The sequence below is a fragment of the Dreissena polymorpha genome, chromosome 9 (genome assembly GCF_020536995.1).
Source record: "Dreissena polymorpha isolate Duluth1 chromosome 9, UMN_Dpol_1.0, whole genome shotgun sequence".
NCBI classification, from domain to species: Eukaryota; Metazoa; Mollusca; class Bivalvia; order Myida; family Dreissenidae; genus Dreissena; species Dreissena polymorpha.
This window is the reverse complement of record NC_068363.1, coordinates 19,843,582-19,856,434: the sequence shown is the minus strand read 5'-3', so window position 1 is coordinate 19,856,434 and position 12,853 is coordinate 19,843,582. Positions and strand designations below refer to the sequence as shown.

At 35.3% G+C, this 12,853-nt stretch overlaps 2 protein-coding genes across 3 annotated transcripts; one reads left to right on the top strand and one right to left on the bottom strand.

Moving 5' to 3' along the window:
• The first annotated feature begins 5,288 nt into the window (after positions 1–5,288).
• On the top strand, positions 5,289–8,911 carry LOC127845464 (nuclear apoptosis-inducing factor 1-like). 2 transcript variants are annotated; one of them, XM_052376393.1, is made up of 8 exons: positions 5,289–5,685; positions 6,297–6,363; positions 6,518–6,613; positions 6,730–6,802; positions 6,921–6,982; positions 7,345–7,406; positions 8,138–8,261; positions 8,546–8,911. In XM_052376393.1, exons 1-7 carry the CDS (start codon positions 5,486–5,488, stop codon positions 8,211–8,213), a joined length of 636 nt encoding a protein of 211 aa, XP_052232353.1. In that variant the 5' UTR covers positions 5,289–5,485; the 3' UTR covers positions 8,214–8,261; positions 8,546–8,911. The 2 variants fall into 2 exon arrangements, with proteins under 2 accessions (XP_052232353.1, XP_052232352.1); XM_052376392.1 differs by having other exon boundaries at positions 8,085–8,261.
• A 179-nt stretch (positions 8,912–9,090) lies between these two features.
• On the bottom strand, positions 9,091–12,625 carry LOC127845463 (putative nuclease HARBI1). The gene is made up of 5 exons (XM_052376391.1): positions 12,263–12,625; positions 11,279–11,352; positions 10,776–10,848; positions 10,185–10,366; positions 9,091–9,565 (listed from the first exon to the last, which is right to left on the bottom strand). Exons 1-5 carry the CDS (start codon positions 12,467–12,469, stop codon positions 9,343–9,345), a joined length of 759 nt encoding a protein of 252 aa, XP_052232351.1. The 5' UTR covers positions 12,470–12,625; the 3' UTR covers positions 9,091–9,342.
• Positions 12,626–12,853: the final 228 nt, after the last annotated feature.

Sequence of the window (12,853 nt, the reverse complement as noted above, 5' to 3'; positions counted from 1 at the left end):
TGATCGGGATATTATGGGTGTTCTAATACTCGCTCGATGGCACTGCGTGCTTAGGCGTACTTGGAATGGCTCTTTTTGGCTTTGGAAATTGTGGCATTGCGAAAATTGTATTATGTGTTGCACTTGACAATCGCAGGTACTGCGTTCCTAGAATTTAGTTGGCCGGTTGCGTTGGCCTTAGCAATTGCGCGTGTATAATGATATATATTTCCGAACCATTCAGGTGTTCGTTGAAATAGGAATTGCATAAATTAATGTGAGCACGTTGCGGAGCTCTTGCAAAATAGCATAGAATGCGGTGCATTATCTGGTGGCGGTGATTGCATAAACGAGAAGCTAAATTAATAGTGCAACTGGGTTGGGGGTTACCTTAAGGGGAGTACATGCCTCAGCTGTAGTGCTAGTCTATAGCTGATGTGTTATTTACTCTATTGCTAGTCTGGTGTAAATTATATTCCGCCATTTGGCAAATAAATTCAATTTGTCTTTTTGTATTGTTCCTTTGATATATTGTATGGTTCAACAATAGAATATCAAATTGTGTTAACGTTATGTAACACATTTAAGAATTGTAATACAAATGTTATTGACAAAGTTGACTTTTGTAGTACTTATTCAAATAACTCTAACCAGATGAATGAAACGAATCTTGGTTAACAAATGGGGTAGTGAGCTGCTTTCTGAAATAAAGCAAAACTTAATTGTCATTATAAGTCTTTTAATTCTATTAAATTCGGAAGCATTATAACAGATAACAGTCCAATAATACGATAATTAATTGTAAGTAAGTTTAATTTGAAAACCGTTAATTATTTTTATATTTAACTTCAAGTGAATAATACCGTAAATTGGGAATGTCTTCATGCGGTGTTTTCAATCAAACATGTCATCAAAAAAAATGCCGACAACTACCGCGCGTGTCATTTGAGGTGCACGACAAACAGTTTGTTTCACAAATCGCCGACGGTCCTGTTGTCATAAAGGTGTTATTAGTCAACATTTTATCAAACATTACGCCGAAAGCACGTGTAAGCTATAGGCACAACAAACACGTCGTTCATAATTATACACGTGTGAAAAATAATGAACTTGTCTACTTTTCATATAATAAACATATAAAAAACAAGTTTCACGTCTTTGATATATATAAATAATGTTAAGAAAGGGTACGTGTTGACCAAATGATTTAATCGGGTACGAGTTAAATAGTGGGGGTACGTGTTGACCAAAAATCGGGTACGAGTTAATCAAATCGGGTACGAGTTGACCGAAGGTACGTGTTGACTTAGGTACGGGTTGACTAGCTTCGCTGGCAATCTCTTGCACGACGGTTACATTACATTCACCTCTGTGTTGGGTTCAGAACGGACTATTTTTTATTAGAGCGTCTAATTCATGTGATGATCATTCTAAGCGTTTTTCATGACGGTTACAGTATACTAAACAATCATTCTAGCAGAGTTGTCGTTCGTGCCTCAAAATGAATGTGATGAAGAGAACCCAACCCTTTCTGATTTCAATAAAACCATATTTTTTAATAAGTATGATGTATTTTTTAGAAAGAATATAGAGTACTGTCAATCTCAAATGAAGATTTATTGGAAAAACAAGGCATTGGAAATAATACATGCAAATGCATTTTTAGTTGGAAATTAAGAGCAGAAAAAACTTTTTGGGTACATGTTGAAAACATAGTTTTAATCCCAAAATAAGCATGGCTTTGAGTTTCCTAATGCATAGAAGGTGACATATATGAGATCAGAGTTAACAACACTCTTCAGCAGTATTCTAAAATGAACAAAATGGTACTTAAGGATCTTTCGAGCATTTTTTTTCTGCATTTTTGGGGATGATTTGAAGATTTTAGTAGCATTGAAGATATTATTTGTCCCAAGAAAAGGTTTTTTCACATATGCATTAACAGACATTCACTTCTGGCATCTACAGACACAAATCTGACCCCAAAGTGTCAATACCGGCTGTTCATACCGGTCTGATGTGACACTAAAGCCTGCAGGGCAGGTGTAAAATTCTTCTGGGCCAGTGTTCAGTACTTCCCAGACTGTCTCAGGTACTCTCTGCAGTGCAATCTGTGAAAATATAAGGTTTTTTTATATGCATGTTGATCAAATATAGGATTATTTAGAGTAAGTCTAGTATATATTTCTCACACAATAAACTGTGTAGGTTGTTTTATTAAGTAATAGAGTCAGTAACTATGCGGCTGTCTAAGCGAAAAGCTCATTTACGAAAAGCTGGGTTTAAAAAGGGGACTGCAAGTCCAAAAAAGGGTCAAACTGTAGCTTTTCCTACTGTTGCTGACAATAAGTATATCAGGTTGGAAAGGAAAGCCTTTGAGAGTAGAGTACACACCAGTAACAATGTACTAACCTTTAAAGATACTGATGGTACGGACACAACAGTGTCATCGTTGCGACCCCGACCGAATGCGTCTAATGTAGTTGACGAGTATAGTGTCTGTGGAGATGAGTCACTTCATCCAGACTTGTATACCAATAAGTTGATGGTTCAGGCTAAGGTCCAGGCTCTTTTTAATTCTGCCTTCAAAAAACATAGACATGATAAGCCGAACTGTGAGGGGGATCTGAATTTTGATGCCGCTAACTCAGTAAGGTGGGGTCTAGGGTGGCGTGAGCGGCTAAAATGTACAAAGTGTTTATACAAGAGCGATTTTCACAATCTGTATGAGGAGGTTGAGAATAAAAAAGGTCCGGGTAGGCGTGCCGCAAAGGTTAACATTGGTCTTCAGCTTGGTCTCTGTACTACACCAATTAGAAATACAGGTGTGCGCAGAATTTTTAATAATGCAAACATCATAGCCCCAAACCAGGCCGCCATGCAAAGATTAAGTAATAAAGTAAATGAAAAGATACAAAGTGTCAATACAAGGGACATGCATTAGCAAAGAGTCACTCTTGTAAAAGAAAATGCCATGATAGGTCAAAAAAATGCCCAAACTGTAAATGTGGAGGGTGACTCTTGCTACAATAACCCTATGTTCAATTCTGATTCAAACCCATTTCAGGCGGGGTCCATTGCGACAACCACATTTTGTGAAAATAACACTAAAAACAAAAAAATAATAGGGGTACACATTGCCAATAAACTTTGCACGATTGGAGCTAGATTGCGAAACAAGGGGAACAATGTTGTTTGTCCTAATCATAAGTGTCATAAGCTCGGCAAACATGTCCGAGTCAGATCCAATAGGTGACGAAGGTAGATGGTCTGAAATTGTGGCGCGTAACATATCAAATGAGGTTCAAGTTACTGGTTATACTGGTGATGGTGACTCCAGGAGTCATGCAGGGGTGAGAAAAGAAAGTGAACACACGATTCTACACTTTAAAGACATAAGGCACTTGAGAAATTCACTGAAGCGTGCTGTGTACGCAGCCAACTTTAGTTCAAATATGTTCAAAGGGTCGTCAAACGCAAACCTAAAGAATCGCTTTGCTCTGTCAATCAAACAGCGGTGTATAGCAGAGTTGAAAATGGCCCTGACATTTTATAACGGTGACCTAAACAAAATAAAACCATCTAGGCCAAAGGTAGCCGATGCAATTGTTGCTTGCTTTGGCGGGTATTGTGGTGAGCCCTGAAAAGCATCTAGCTTAGTTTGCTGCGGTAACTATAGACAGGCCAAAAACTATATGCCCTTGACTGTAAAACTAAGAATGACAGTGGGTGACAAGGTGTTACTTTTAAAATGCATGGACATCATGCTGTCTTCCATAGCCCTTGATAAAACAAAATTATTGACATCTACGAAAAGGGGGAGACCGTGAATCAATCCTACCAAGCTGTAAACCCAAAAATGATCACTAACCCAAGGAACTTTGCGGGAAGGATTCATGGCCAGGTTCTTAAACTTTACAATGGGTATGCAGTATCATTGCTGATAAAAACCAAATCACTGGGGGCAACTCTTACAAAAGGTTCTTCGGTCATACGTCAAATAAGGAAGACCGATGCCATATCAAAAAAGCCGAACATTGATGTTATCCAAAAACGCAAAATTACTAGGTATGCTGCACGACAGCGCCGTTACCATTTACATGAACTCTTGCATTGCAATAAAGGTCTCACGGACACTTTACATGGTATGAAAGATGTCGGACAGTTACAAGACCACAATTACGTATAATATAATACGTCGGCCACATATAAAGTAATTATTGCATCCAAAATGTTATTTAACATGCCAACGAGTTACTTATGTTGTCATTTGCTGCCTTGTGTTTTTTTTGCATCAATACATAAAAAAAGGTTATTTTAGGCCAATTTTGTATGATTAAATCAATTAAACACATGATTACAAAAAAACAAATGGTGTTAAATAGGATTAGTTTAGTTTGTAAAGAAAAAAATGCCTTACTTTTAGACAAGGCAGGCAGGGTGGTCAACATGACATGTGCATCTGCCGCTTTGGGCGCAAACTTTTCGAGCATTATTGACCGAAACCGGTTCTATAACTAAATGATGGGGACTGCAACACAAGGTTTTATGACATAAATGGGATAAATGCTGAGAGGGATCCAAATTAATGCCAAAGTGAAACTGAAAAACTAAGCGATATACATTGTGGGTCTTGGATGGGTGCTCGGGTGGACATTTTGCTTTGATATTCCCATATCTAACCCCCCTATGTTCACTGGAGCACCCATCCCACATAATACACCCTTTAACTGGGTCCAAATGACATCTTCCATATATTTTTTTTCTAATACAGCCTTCTTATATGCCTCCATTTTGTATTTTTTTGCATACGATAAATTATTCCGGATGTGCTTAAAGGTTACGCATGCGCAATTAATTTCCTTCTATATTACATATAAAATAGTTGAAGTTCGATATCAATTTTTACCATGACCAAGCGTTTCAGTACTATATCATCCTACATCATTGGAAAGATAAATGCATACTCTTTAGAAAAAAATGCATGTCATCAAATTCTATGTGTTGTAACTCAAAATATTTACCTTAGAATAGGCACACCAGTTTTGACAGATGTGGATGCGACTATTTTGGGCTCAAATATTATGACCTACTTTCAATGCCGGGAACCCTCAACAGAAAAAGTAGAGCACAAAAATGGCTTTTTTTCTTATTGCTTACAAATATACCTTCAAATTGATACCAAAAACAACCATTTGCAATGTATTTTACAAATCCTATGCAGCATGCACTGAACAATGTGTGCTAAGTATCAAACTGACTGCTTGTAACCCTGCAAACAGGAGTTCCGGTTTGGGGTTATGTGACCTGGAGGCCGTTTTATCAACATATCTTATCTTAGCGGATCTTATCTTAAATCCCTCACTTACGATTTCATTTACGATCCGCTAATACCCGTTTTATGAACGTTGTCGTAAGTATCGAGTCGCAGCTAAGATTTTAGCTAAGCGTACGATCTGAAATAACGCGAACCAGTCAAAAACGTCATCACTCGATTTCCCGCGTTATGTCAAAGTCGTCTGTTGTCATAACAAGCAAGATGGCCGACAAAATGAACAAGGGGAAACGAAAGCCCAATTGGTCGGAGACGGAGATCGCCTGTTTAGTGCAGGCATGCACTGACAATAACTCGTTATTGGTCAGTAAAATGACTATTGAAGTGACGAACAAGAAAAAAGAAGAGTTCTGGGCGGACACCTGTGAGAAGTACGTATAGTTAATGTATCGACATCGTTTCTTAAAAAAATATTTAAGCGATTTATGTCTGTCAATGTTTATCATAATTGTTCCGATTTATTTTATTTAAATTCATATTTTGTACCTTACTCAACAAAATGAAAAAGTTTGTATGCATGTTTGCATGTTGATGTTAGTTAGAAAATAAGCGGAATCATAATTTACCGCGTTTGAACTTAGGCTACATTGACAAGCTGCTAGTGTATGCTTATATAATAAAAAAATTAGCAGACAAATAATCGAGTTTTTTCGATGATCAATCACTATATTATTAATATGCAGTAAATTTGAAGGAAGCATTGCATTTTATTAATATTGTGTTTGCTTTTAGGGTAAATACAATTTTAAAGGGATATAATAAATTATCTCCCTTTTCTAAAGTTGTATTCTCATCTTCAATTTCTTACACATTTTTGCTTCCTACGGTATACATGTATATATTTATCTTGGTACATTACAATGCGTACTGTATAATACTGTTTTGGCATATCATGTACGACCCAGTGTGCATTATATTTCATAAATTATTAATTAATTTCAATTGTTTGTGTAAACACACATCTAAAAATAATCAATTTCAGAGTGAACAGCGTTGGCTTGAGCAGCCGCGAAGTTGACGAAATAATAAAGAAGTGGACGGACCTTAAGGTACATAAACTAATGAAATCTCATGATTCTTTCCACAAAATGATTATAAAAAATTCACAATGTCGGTCACTAATAAGATTTTAAACATGAAATTCATGTTTAATTTGTGTCATCTAAAGTGTGTATGTCAAATAACTTTTATACTCTTCTTAAGAGTCAAGCGAAAAAAAAAGAAAAGAACAGGCGGCGGGAAGCGAGTCTAACAGGAGGCGGCAAAACCAGCATCTGTCTCACAGACTGGGAGCAGAAGGTAAAATTTGAACTTTGATCTATACATAAAAGCATACTGTAATTAACCTTTTCATATCGATATTGCACGGATTAATAATTGGCTTCAATTGTTGTTGTTCCTGTTTTCTATTGAAGATAGTAGCCATTCTACCAGAAGAAACACTGGTGGGAATCGACGGTGGATTAGACACGTTTCAGTCCAGTTCATGTATGTCATTACTTTTTATATATTCTGACATATATATCATAATTATTACTATATTTATGCACCATGCATCAATTAATCGCTTATTTCGTTCAAGTGTTTTAATTGAATTTCTTTTCAGGCTCTAAACAACAAGCATGTGTTGACGAGGAAACCTCAAGCATTTCAATTGGCCACGAGTTGGTAAGATAATTAATCAAAAACACAGTATACTTATGGCACATTTATTATTGTAGGAGTGTCAATGTTACTAAGCAAATAAAATATATAAGGTCTAACAATGTGTGTCATAATAACAAATTAATTATGCGGTATAAAGTTCGTTAAAGTTTAAGTTACTTAATTGCAGTTACGATTCTTATAAATAGGCTCCATCAAAATATCTTTGTCATTTAATGTACATGTTTGCATATATGACATAAAAGTTATTGGTTTCTTACTTGTAAAATTAGAAATAAGTTTACACATATTTATGACCTAAACTAACATATTGGATTACTTATGTTATATAAAAAGTCATAATCATTCATACATAAACATTATAGGAAGATGCGCCAAACAGCCCGTGTGAGGCCAAATCTGAACAGCCTTGTAAGAGAAGAAAGATGTAAGTTCCATACAAATTAAATATTTATGCCCCCCTTCGAAGAAGAGGGGGTATATTGTTTTGCTCATTTCTGTCTGTCGGTCGGTCTGTTCACCATATGGTTTCTAGATGATAACTCAAGAACGCTTCGGCCTAGGATTATGAAACTTCATAGGTAGATTTGTCATGACTGGCAGATGACCCTATTGATTTATAGGTCACTAGCTCAAAGGTCAAGGTCACAGTGACTCGAAACAGTAAAATGGTTTCCGGATGATAACTCAATAATGCTTACGCCTAAGATCATGAAACTTCAAAGGTACATTGATCATGACTGGCAGATGACCCATATTAATTTTCAGGTCACTATGTCAATGGTAAAGGTCATATTGCCTCGAAACAGTTAAATGGTTTCATAGGTACATCATTCATGACTAGCAGATATCCCTATTGATTTTCACATCACTAGGTCAAAGGTCAAGGTCACAGTGACAAAACACGTATTCACACAATGGCTGCCACTACAAGTGACAGCCCTTATGGGGGGAATGCATGTTTTACAAACAGCTTTTGTAACTTATTAAGTTGTATGATAATACATTTTAATACTATATCCAAAAAAAAGTGTGCATACATTTAAACCTAAATTTCACAATTCATTTGCACAAATGTTCAATATAAAATAATTTGTTGCTACAGAACATTGTCTGATGTGCAGCTAGCACAATACACGTTCTTCATTGAACAAACAGAAACAACCCGGTTAAAAAGAAAATTGATGGAACAACAAATTCAGACACAAAAGGCTGCGGAGCAGTACTTCATTGAAAGCAAAAAAAACCTCGCCCAAAATGTATTGGAGAATTTTTTAGAACAGTAAGTCAAATTATTATATTAGTATCTAAACTATCTTTGATTTAAATAAAAACATTAATATAATGACCCCATAATACATTTTACTTTGCAAGGGCTCATGGGTTGAAGCATATTGACATGTCTGTCTTTATATACATCATTTACACAAATGTATGCTAAACCAGTTTTAAAAAAACATTAGTTTATGCACATCTCTTAATGTTACATTAATGTTACAATGTTACCATTTTAGCATCACTTTGCATTACAAATAATTTGAAACATGACATGTATTTTATTTTCAGATAGTGTTCCACTTCCTTTGTCCTTGGAGGCGAAGAAAAATGTACTGTTATGTTTATTAGCTAAGTATTAAAGGAATAGAATTTATTTCCACTTTGTGATAATATGAAGGAAACATGAAAACATCACAAGCATTGGAAACACTATGTCCCCATATATTTGACATTTGACCTTGAAGGATGACCTTGACCTATCACCACTCAAAATGTGCAGCTCCATGAGATACACATGCATGCAAAATATGAAGTTGCTATCTTCAATATTGCAAAAGTTATGGCAAATGTTAAAGTTTGACGCAAACAAACACACATACCAACAGACAGGGCAAAACTAATATGCCCCCACTATAGTGGTGGGGGACATAAAAATTGTGTCTTATAAAAAACTACAAAAAAAGACATAGAAATTTTCAATAATAACATTCTTGCAAAGCTTTTCACCAAATTTGAACATAGCTTAAATATTGTTCACAGAAATATGACCTGACTTTCATCAACAAATAGTTATATGCATGAAGCCCCACATGGATAGATCACAATGGCTTAATGTACATGTGAGGTTGATTGGTGATTGTCGGCTCAGGTACTACTTTAAAGTACCCTGGGTACTCTTAAGTATACTACAAAATACCCCAGGTACAGAAAACAAACTAAAAAGTACCCCTGAATATGGTGGGGTGCCTTTAAGCGTATTTTCCATATCTGGGCTACATATTAGTATACACATGAGTACCAGGGGTACTTTTTAGTAGAACCTGAGCCGACAAAGACCAAATAAGCATGTGAACTTTGAACAGCAGCTACATAAATAAGTGAATAATTTGCTGTCTGTATGCTGATGCATGACGGTCATGTTGAACTTGTTGGGCAGCGTGATCAACATCATCAGCCTCCTCAATAGGTTCTTCAGGCAGTGGCACTTGCAGATCGACACACAAGTTGTGAAGACGCATACATGCTGCAACTACTTGGCAGCATTTGTCTGGCCGCATGTATAAGCATCCTCCAGTTTTATGTAGACATCTGTTATTGGAGAATACAAATCAATATGATCTAAAGATTCAATTACAATGTCCAATTAATTATTATACTAATGTTCGTAATGAATAAAATTTTGTTGATATACATCTTGAGATATTAATGAAATGTAACACTTAAATGGGTAAAACAATGAATAAATAAAACAAAAAATTTACTAATTTACGACATCCATTTCTATCAACATCTGGACATGTATATGTAAGCAACTTTTAAATCTTTATCAAATGTTTTTTTACTACATGTGTCTCCTTCACTGATTCCCAACATGTCACATTAAGATACATGTAAACAAACACATCAATCAGTCATTTCAAGAGCATTGTTTTATCGCAAAATTTTATATGTGCTTAACAAATGAAAACATAACACATTTGATTTAACATTTTGTACAACTGCTATTCATTTTAAAAGATCAACGGCATATTTTCAGCATACAGCAGTCACAGTTTAGGGTTTTATCAAAAGATGTACAGACAGACAGAGAGGATTTGTCAATAAAATATATTCTGTGGGAAGATTCATTGTGCTTTATTGGTGTCATATGTTGATTAACTGAATGTTTTTGGAACTAAATTAACATACATGTAGTATATATACATACCTAAATCTACTCTTGAGAACTCCAAAAGCCCTCTCCACCACCATCCGCCCACTTGACTGGGCATAGTTGTATCGTAACTCTGCATCTGTTGTAGGTCTAAGTAATGGCGTCAACAGATATTTTTTCAAGGGATAGCCCGAGTCGCCCAGCAAGTGCCCTTGGTGGTGTTCTTCCAGAAAGGTCTAATACAATTTTTAAAATAATCCAGGTTAACGTTTGAACAATCATCTCTAAAGTGGTTAATGCATGTATCTGAAGGATGCTCATAAGCTTAACGCAATACTTTATTAATATCAATTGTAAATTCAACAAAGATATACATATGTTATGTGTTGATACAGTTTTTACAGACATAAAGTAATATAGTTCAAACTACTCTGTTTTTGAAAGCCATGATCATGTTATTCAAGTAATGAAAATTAAACTTAAAACACAATATATTTTATTAATTAAAGTTCATTCATTAAAAAAGAAAAATTGCATCATAATTCCAGAAGCATTTCAGTTTTTCCTAGCCTTTAGTTCTTTAAAGTGTATGCATATACTATTTCCATGAAAGCACATACTAGATATATATATATATGTTCATACCTTCAACCCACAGCTGTCAAAGGCAGAGGCATCATGCGTAGACCCAGGCCATTTCGACACAATGTCAATGAACCTGCAAATAACCTATACTTTAAGATGTTAAAATGTAATTCAATTAATTGCTGTATATGATTGAGGGAATCAATGTTATTCACACTATTAATGTTTTATGATGCCCAAAATAAGGTTATTAATGTTTTAGTTAAATGACATTAAAAACATGTCTTATTCCATTAAAAGATCAACAATGATGTACATAGAACTGTAACACTATTCAGGAATCCACATGATGAGTTTTATGTAGATCTTTTTACAGAACACATTAATTCATAACCTGTTGTTTGTCATGTTGAAAGTGGAACATCAGTTTCAAAAGGAACATTATTATATAATAAAACATAAATTGATATACTTTAAAATTGTAATTATTATGTATTATTATGTATTAATTCACAATACATTCCTTCCTTATAGTGTATCTACTATCTTATGCGAAAAATTACCTGCTAATTCCATGAAGGTCAGCAACCTCAGACAGAAAATCACCTTTCGCCAAGTACCTTAGACTCACAAGCACCTACCAAAATAATGCACAAGAGTTTGTTTCAAATATGATCATTTAATACAATCACACAAAACAAATATAAGTAAATCAGACAAACGGGAATGATGAAAATTAAGCAAGCATTATTTAAACTTAACATCCTTGCAAATTTGGTACTAATTTTTACACTGATGGGTATTTCAATTGTCTGTGATTATTGAGCATATAACAGTACATCACACAGAGACATAGTTGTTTTATAATAAAGTACATGTCTGACAACCAATTCCAGATTATTTTTTATTGAAATATATTCAATTGGGGTGTGGTCAATATAGACCACCTTGGCTACGTGAAAATGTGAATCAACCACTGTGCTAACCAGACATCATTGTGGGATTGAAGTTGCTCAGCTGAACATATTCGTGTTCATGTATTTTGTAAATTCCTATATCTTATTTTGACAGAACATTGATAATGCTCATGTATGATAAGTTTAAGACTTCTAATCATCAGAGAAGATATTCCAGACATACTACCGTGAATCATTACAAGTACAACAACTTTAAAACTTTATCTGAACAAAAATCATTAAACTGTGTCGAAAACAAACATGTTTAGCAACGTCCGAAATGTGTAATGTCCGACTACTATTTCAACCTTTAAAATTCAAGCTATAATGGCAATGAAACTGTCGTACTTTAAAAGAAACGATAGAACATTTGGTTTTATGAAAATCGAGCAAATGAAAAGAAATACTTATCCTTTTAACGGTTAGACAATCCATTATCATACAAATTAAAAACAAGTTTATTCTCTCTTGTCATGGCGACCCTAATTATGCCCCTTGGACGTAGCGATTTATAAACCGAATTTATAAAACGCTATCACATGAAAGTAATCTCCATTGAATATGATGGATTGAGAACAAATGGATGCAAACCTGCGTTAGGACAGGTATGGACTTCGATCTTCTCGTCGGTTTTTGTAGATCGTCCCTTAACAAATCGACAAGCCGATAAATGGATTGTCGATCTAATCGATAGCGACTCAATATTTCAGCGTCTCTAAGATCACTGAACCCCTTTCTTTGTCGAAACAGCCTCCTTTCTCTCGGTCGTGCGACGTCTAACGCTCCTATGGCCGCCATAATAAGAACGCTAAGAGTGGTCTCATCTCTCTTGGTTAACCATCGTCTAAAGCACGTGCGGCGGCCATGTTTAGTACAATTTACGAACGCTAAGAGTGGTCTTACCCAGTCGTAGCTTTCAGCACAAATCTTACGACATCTTAGCTGCGATTTCTTTGATAAAACGGTTTGCAGTACTTACGATAAGCGTACGTCAAAATCCTACGAATCTTACGTAAGATCACGCTAAGATATGTTGATAAAACGGCCTCCTGAACCGCAGTGTAAGAGAGTGCTTAACAATCTCTTGCACGACGGTCACATTACATTCACATTTAAAGAAAACCATCTCATACCATAATATCTTATATCAGTCTTTATGCATTATGATAATATGGATATGGT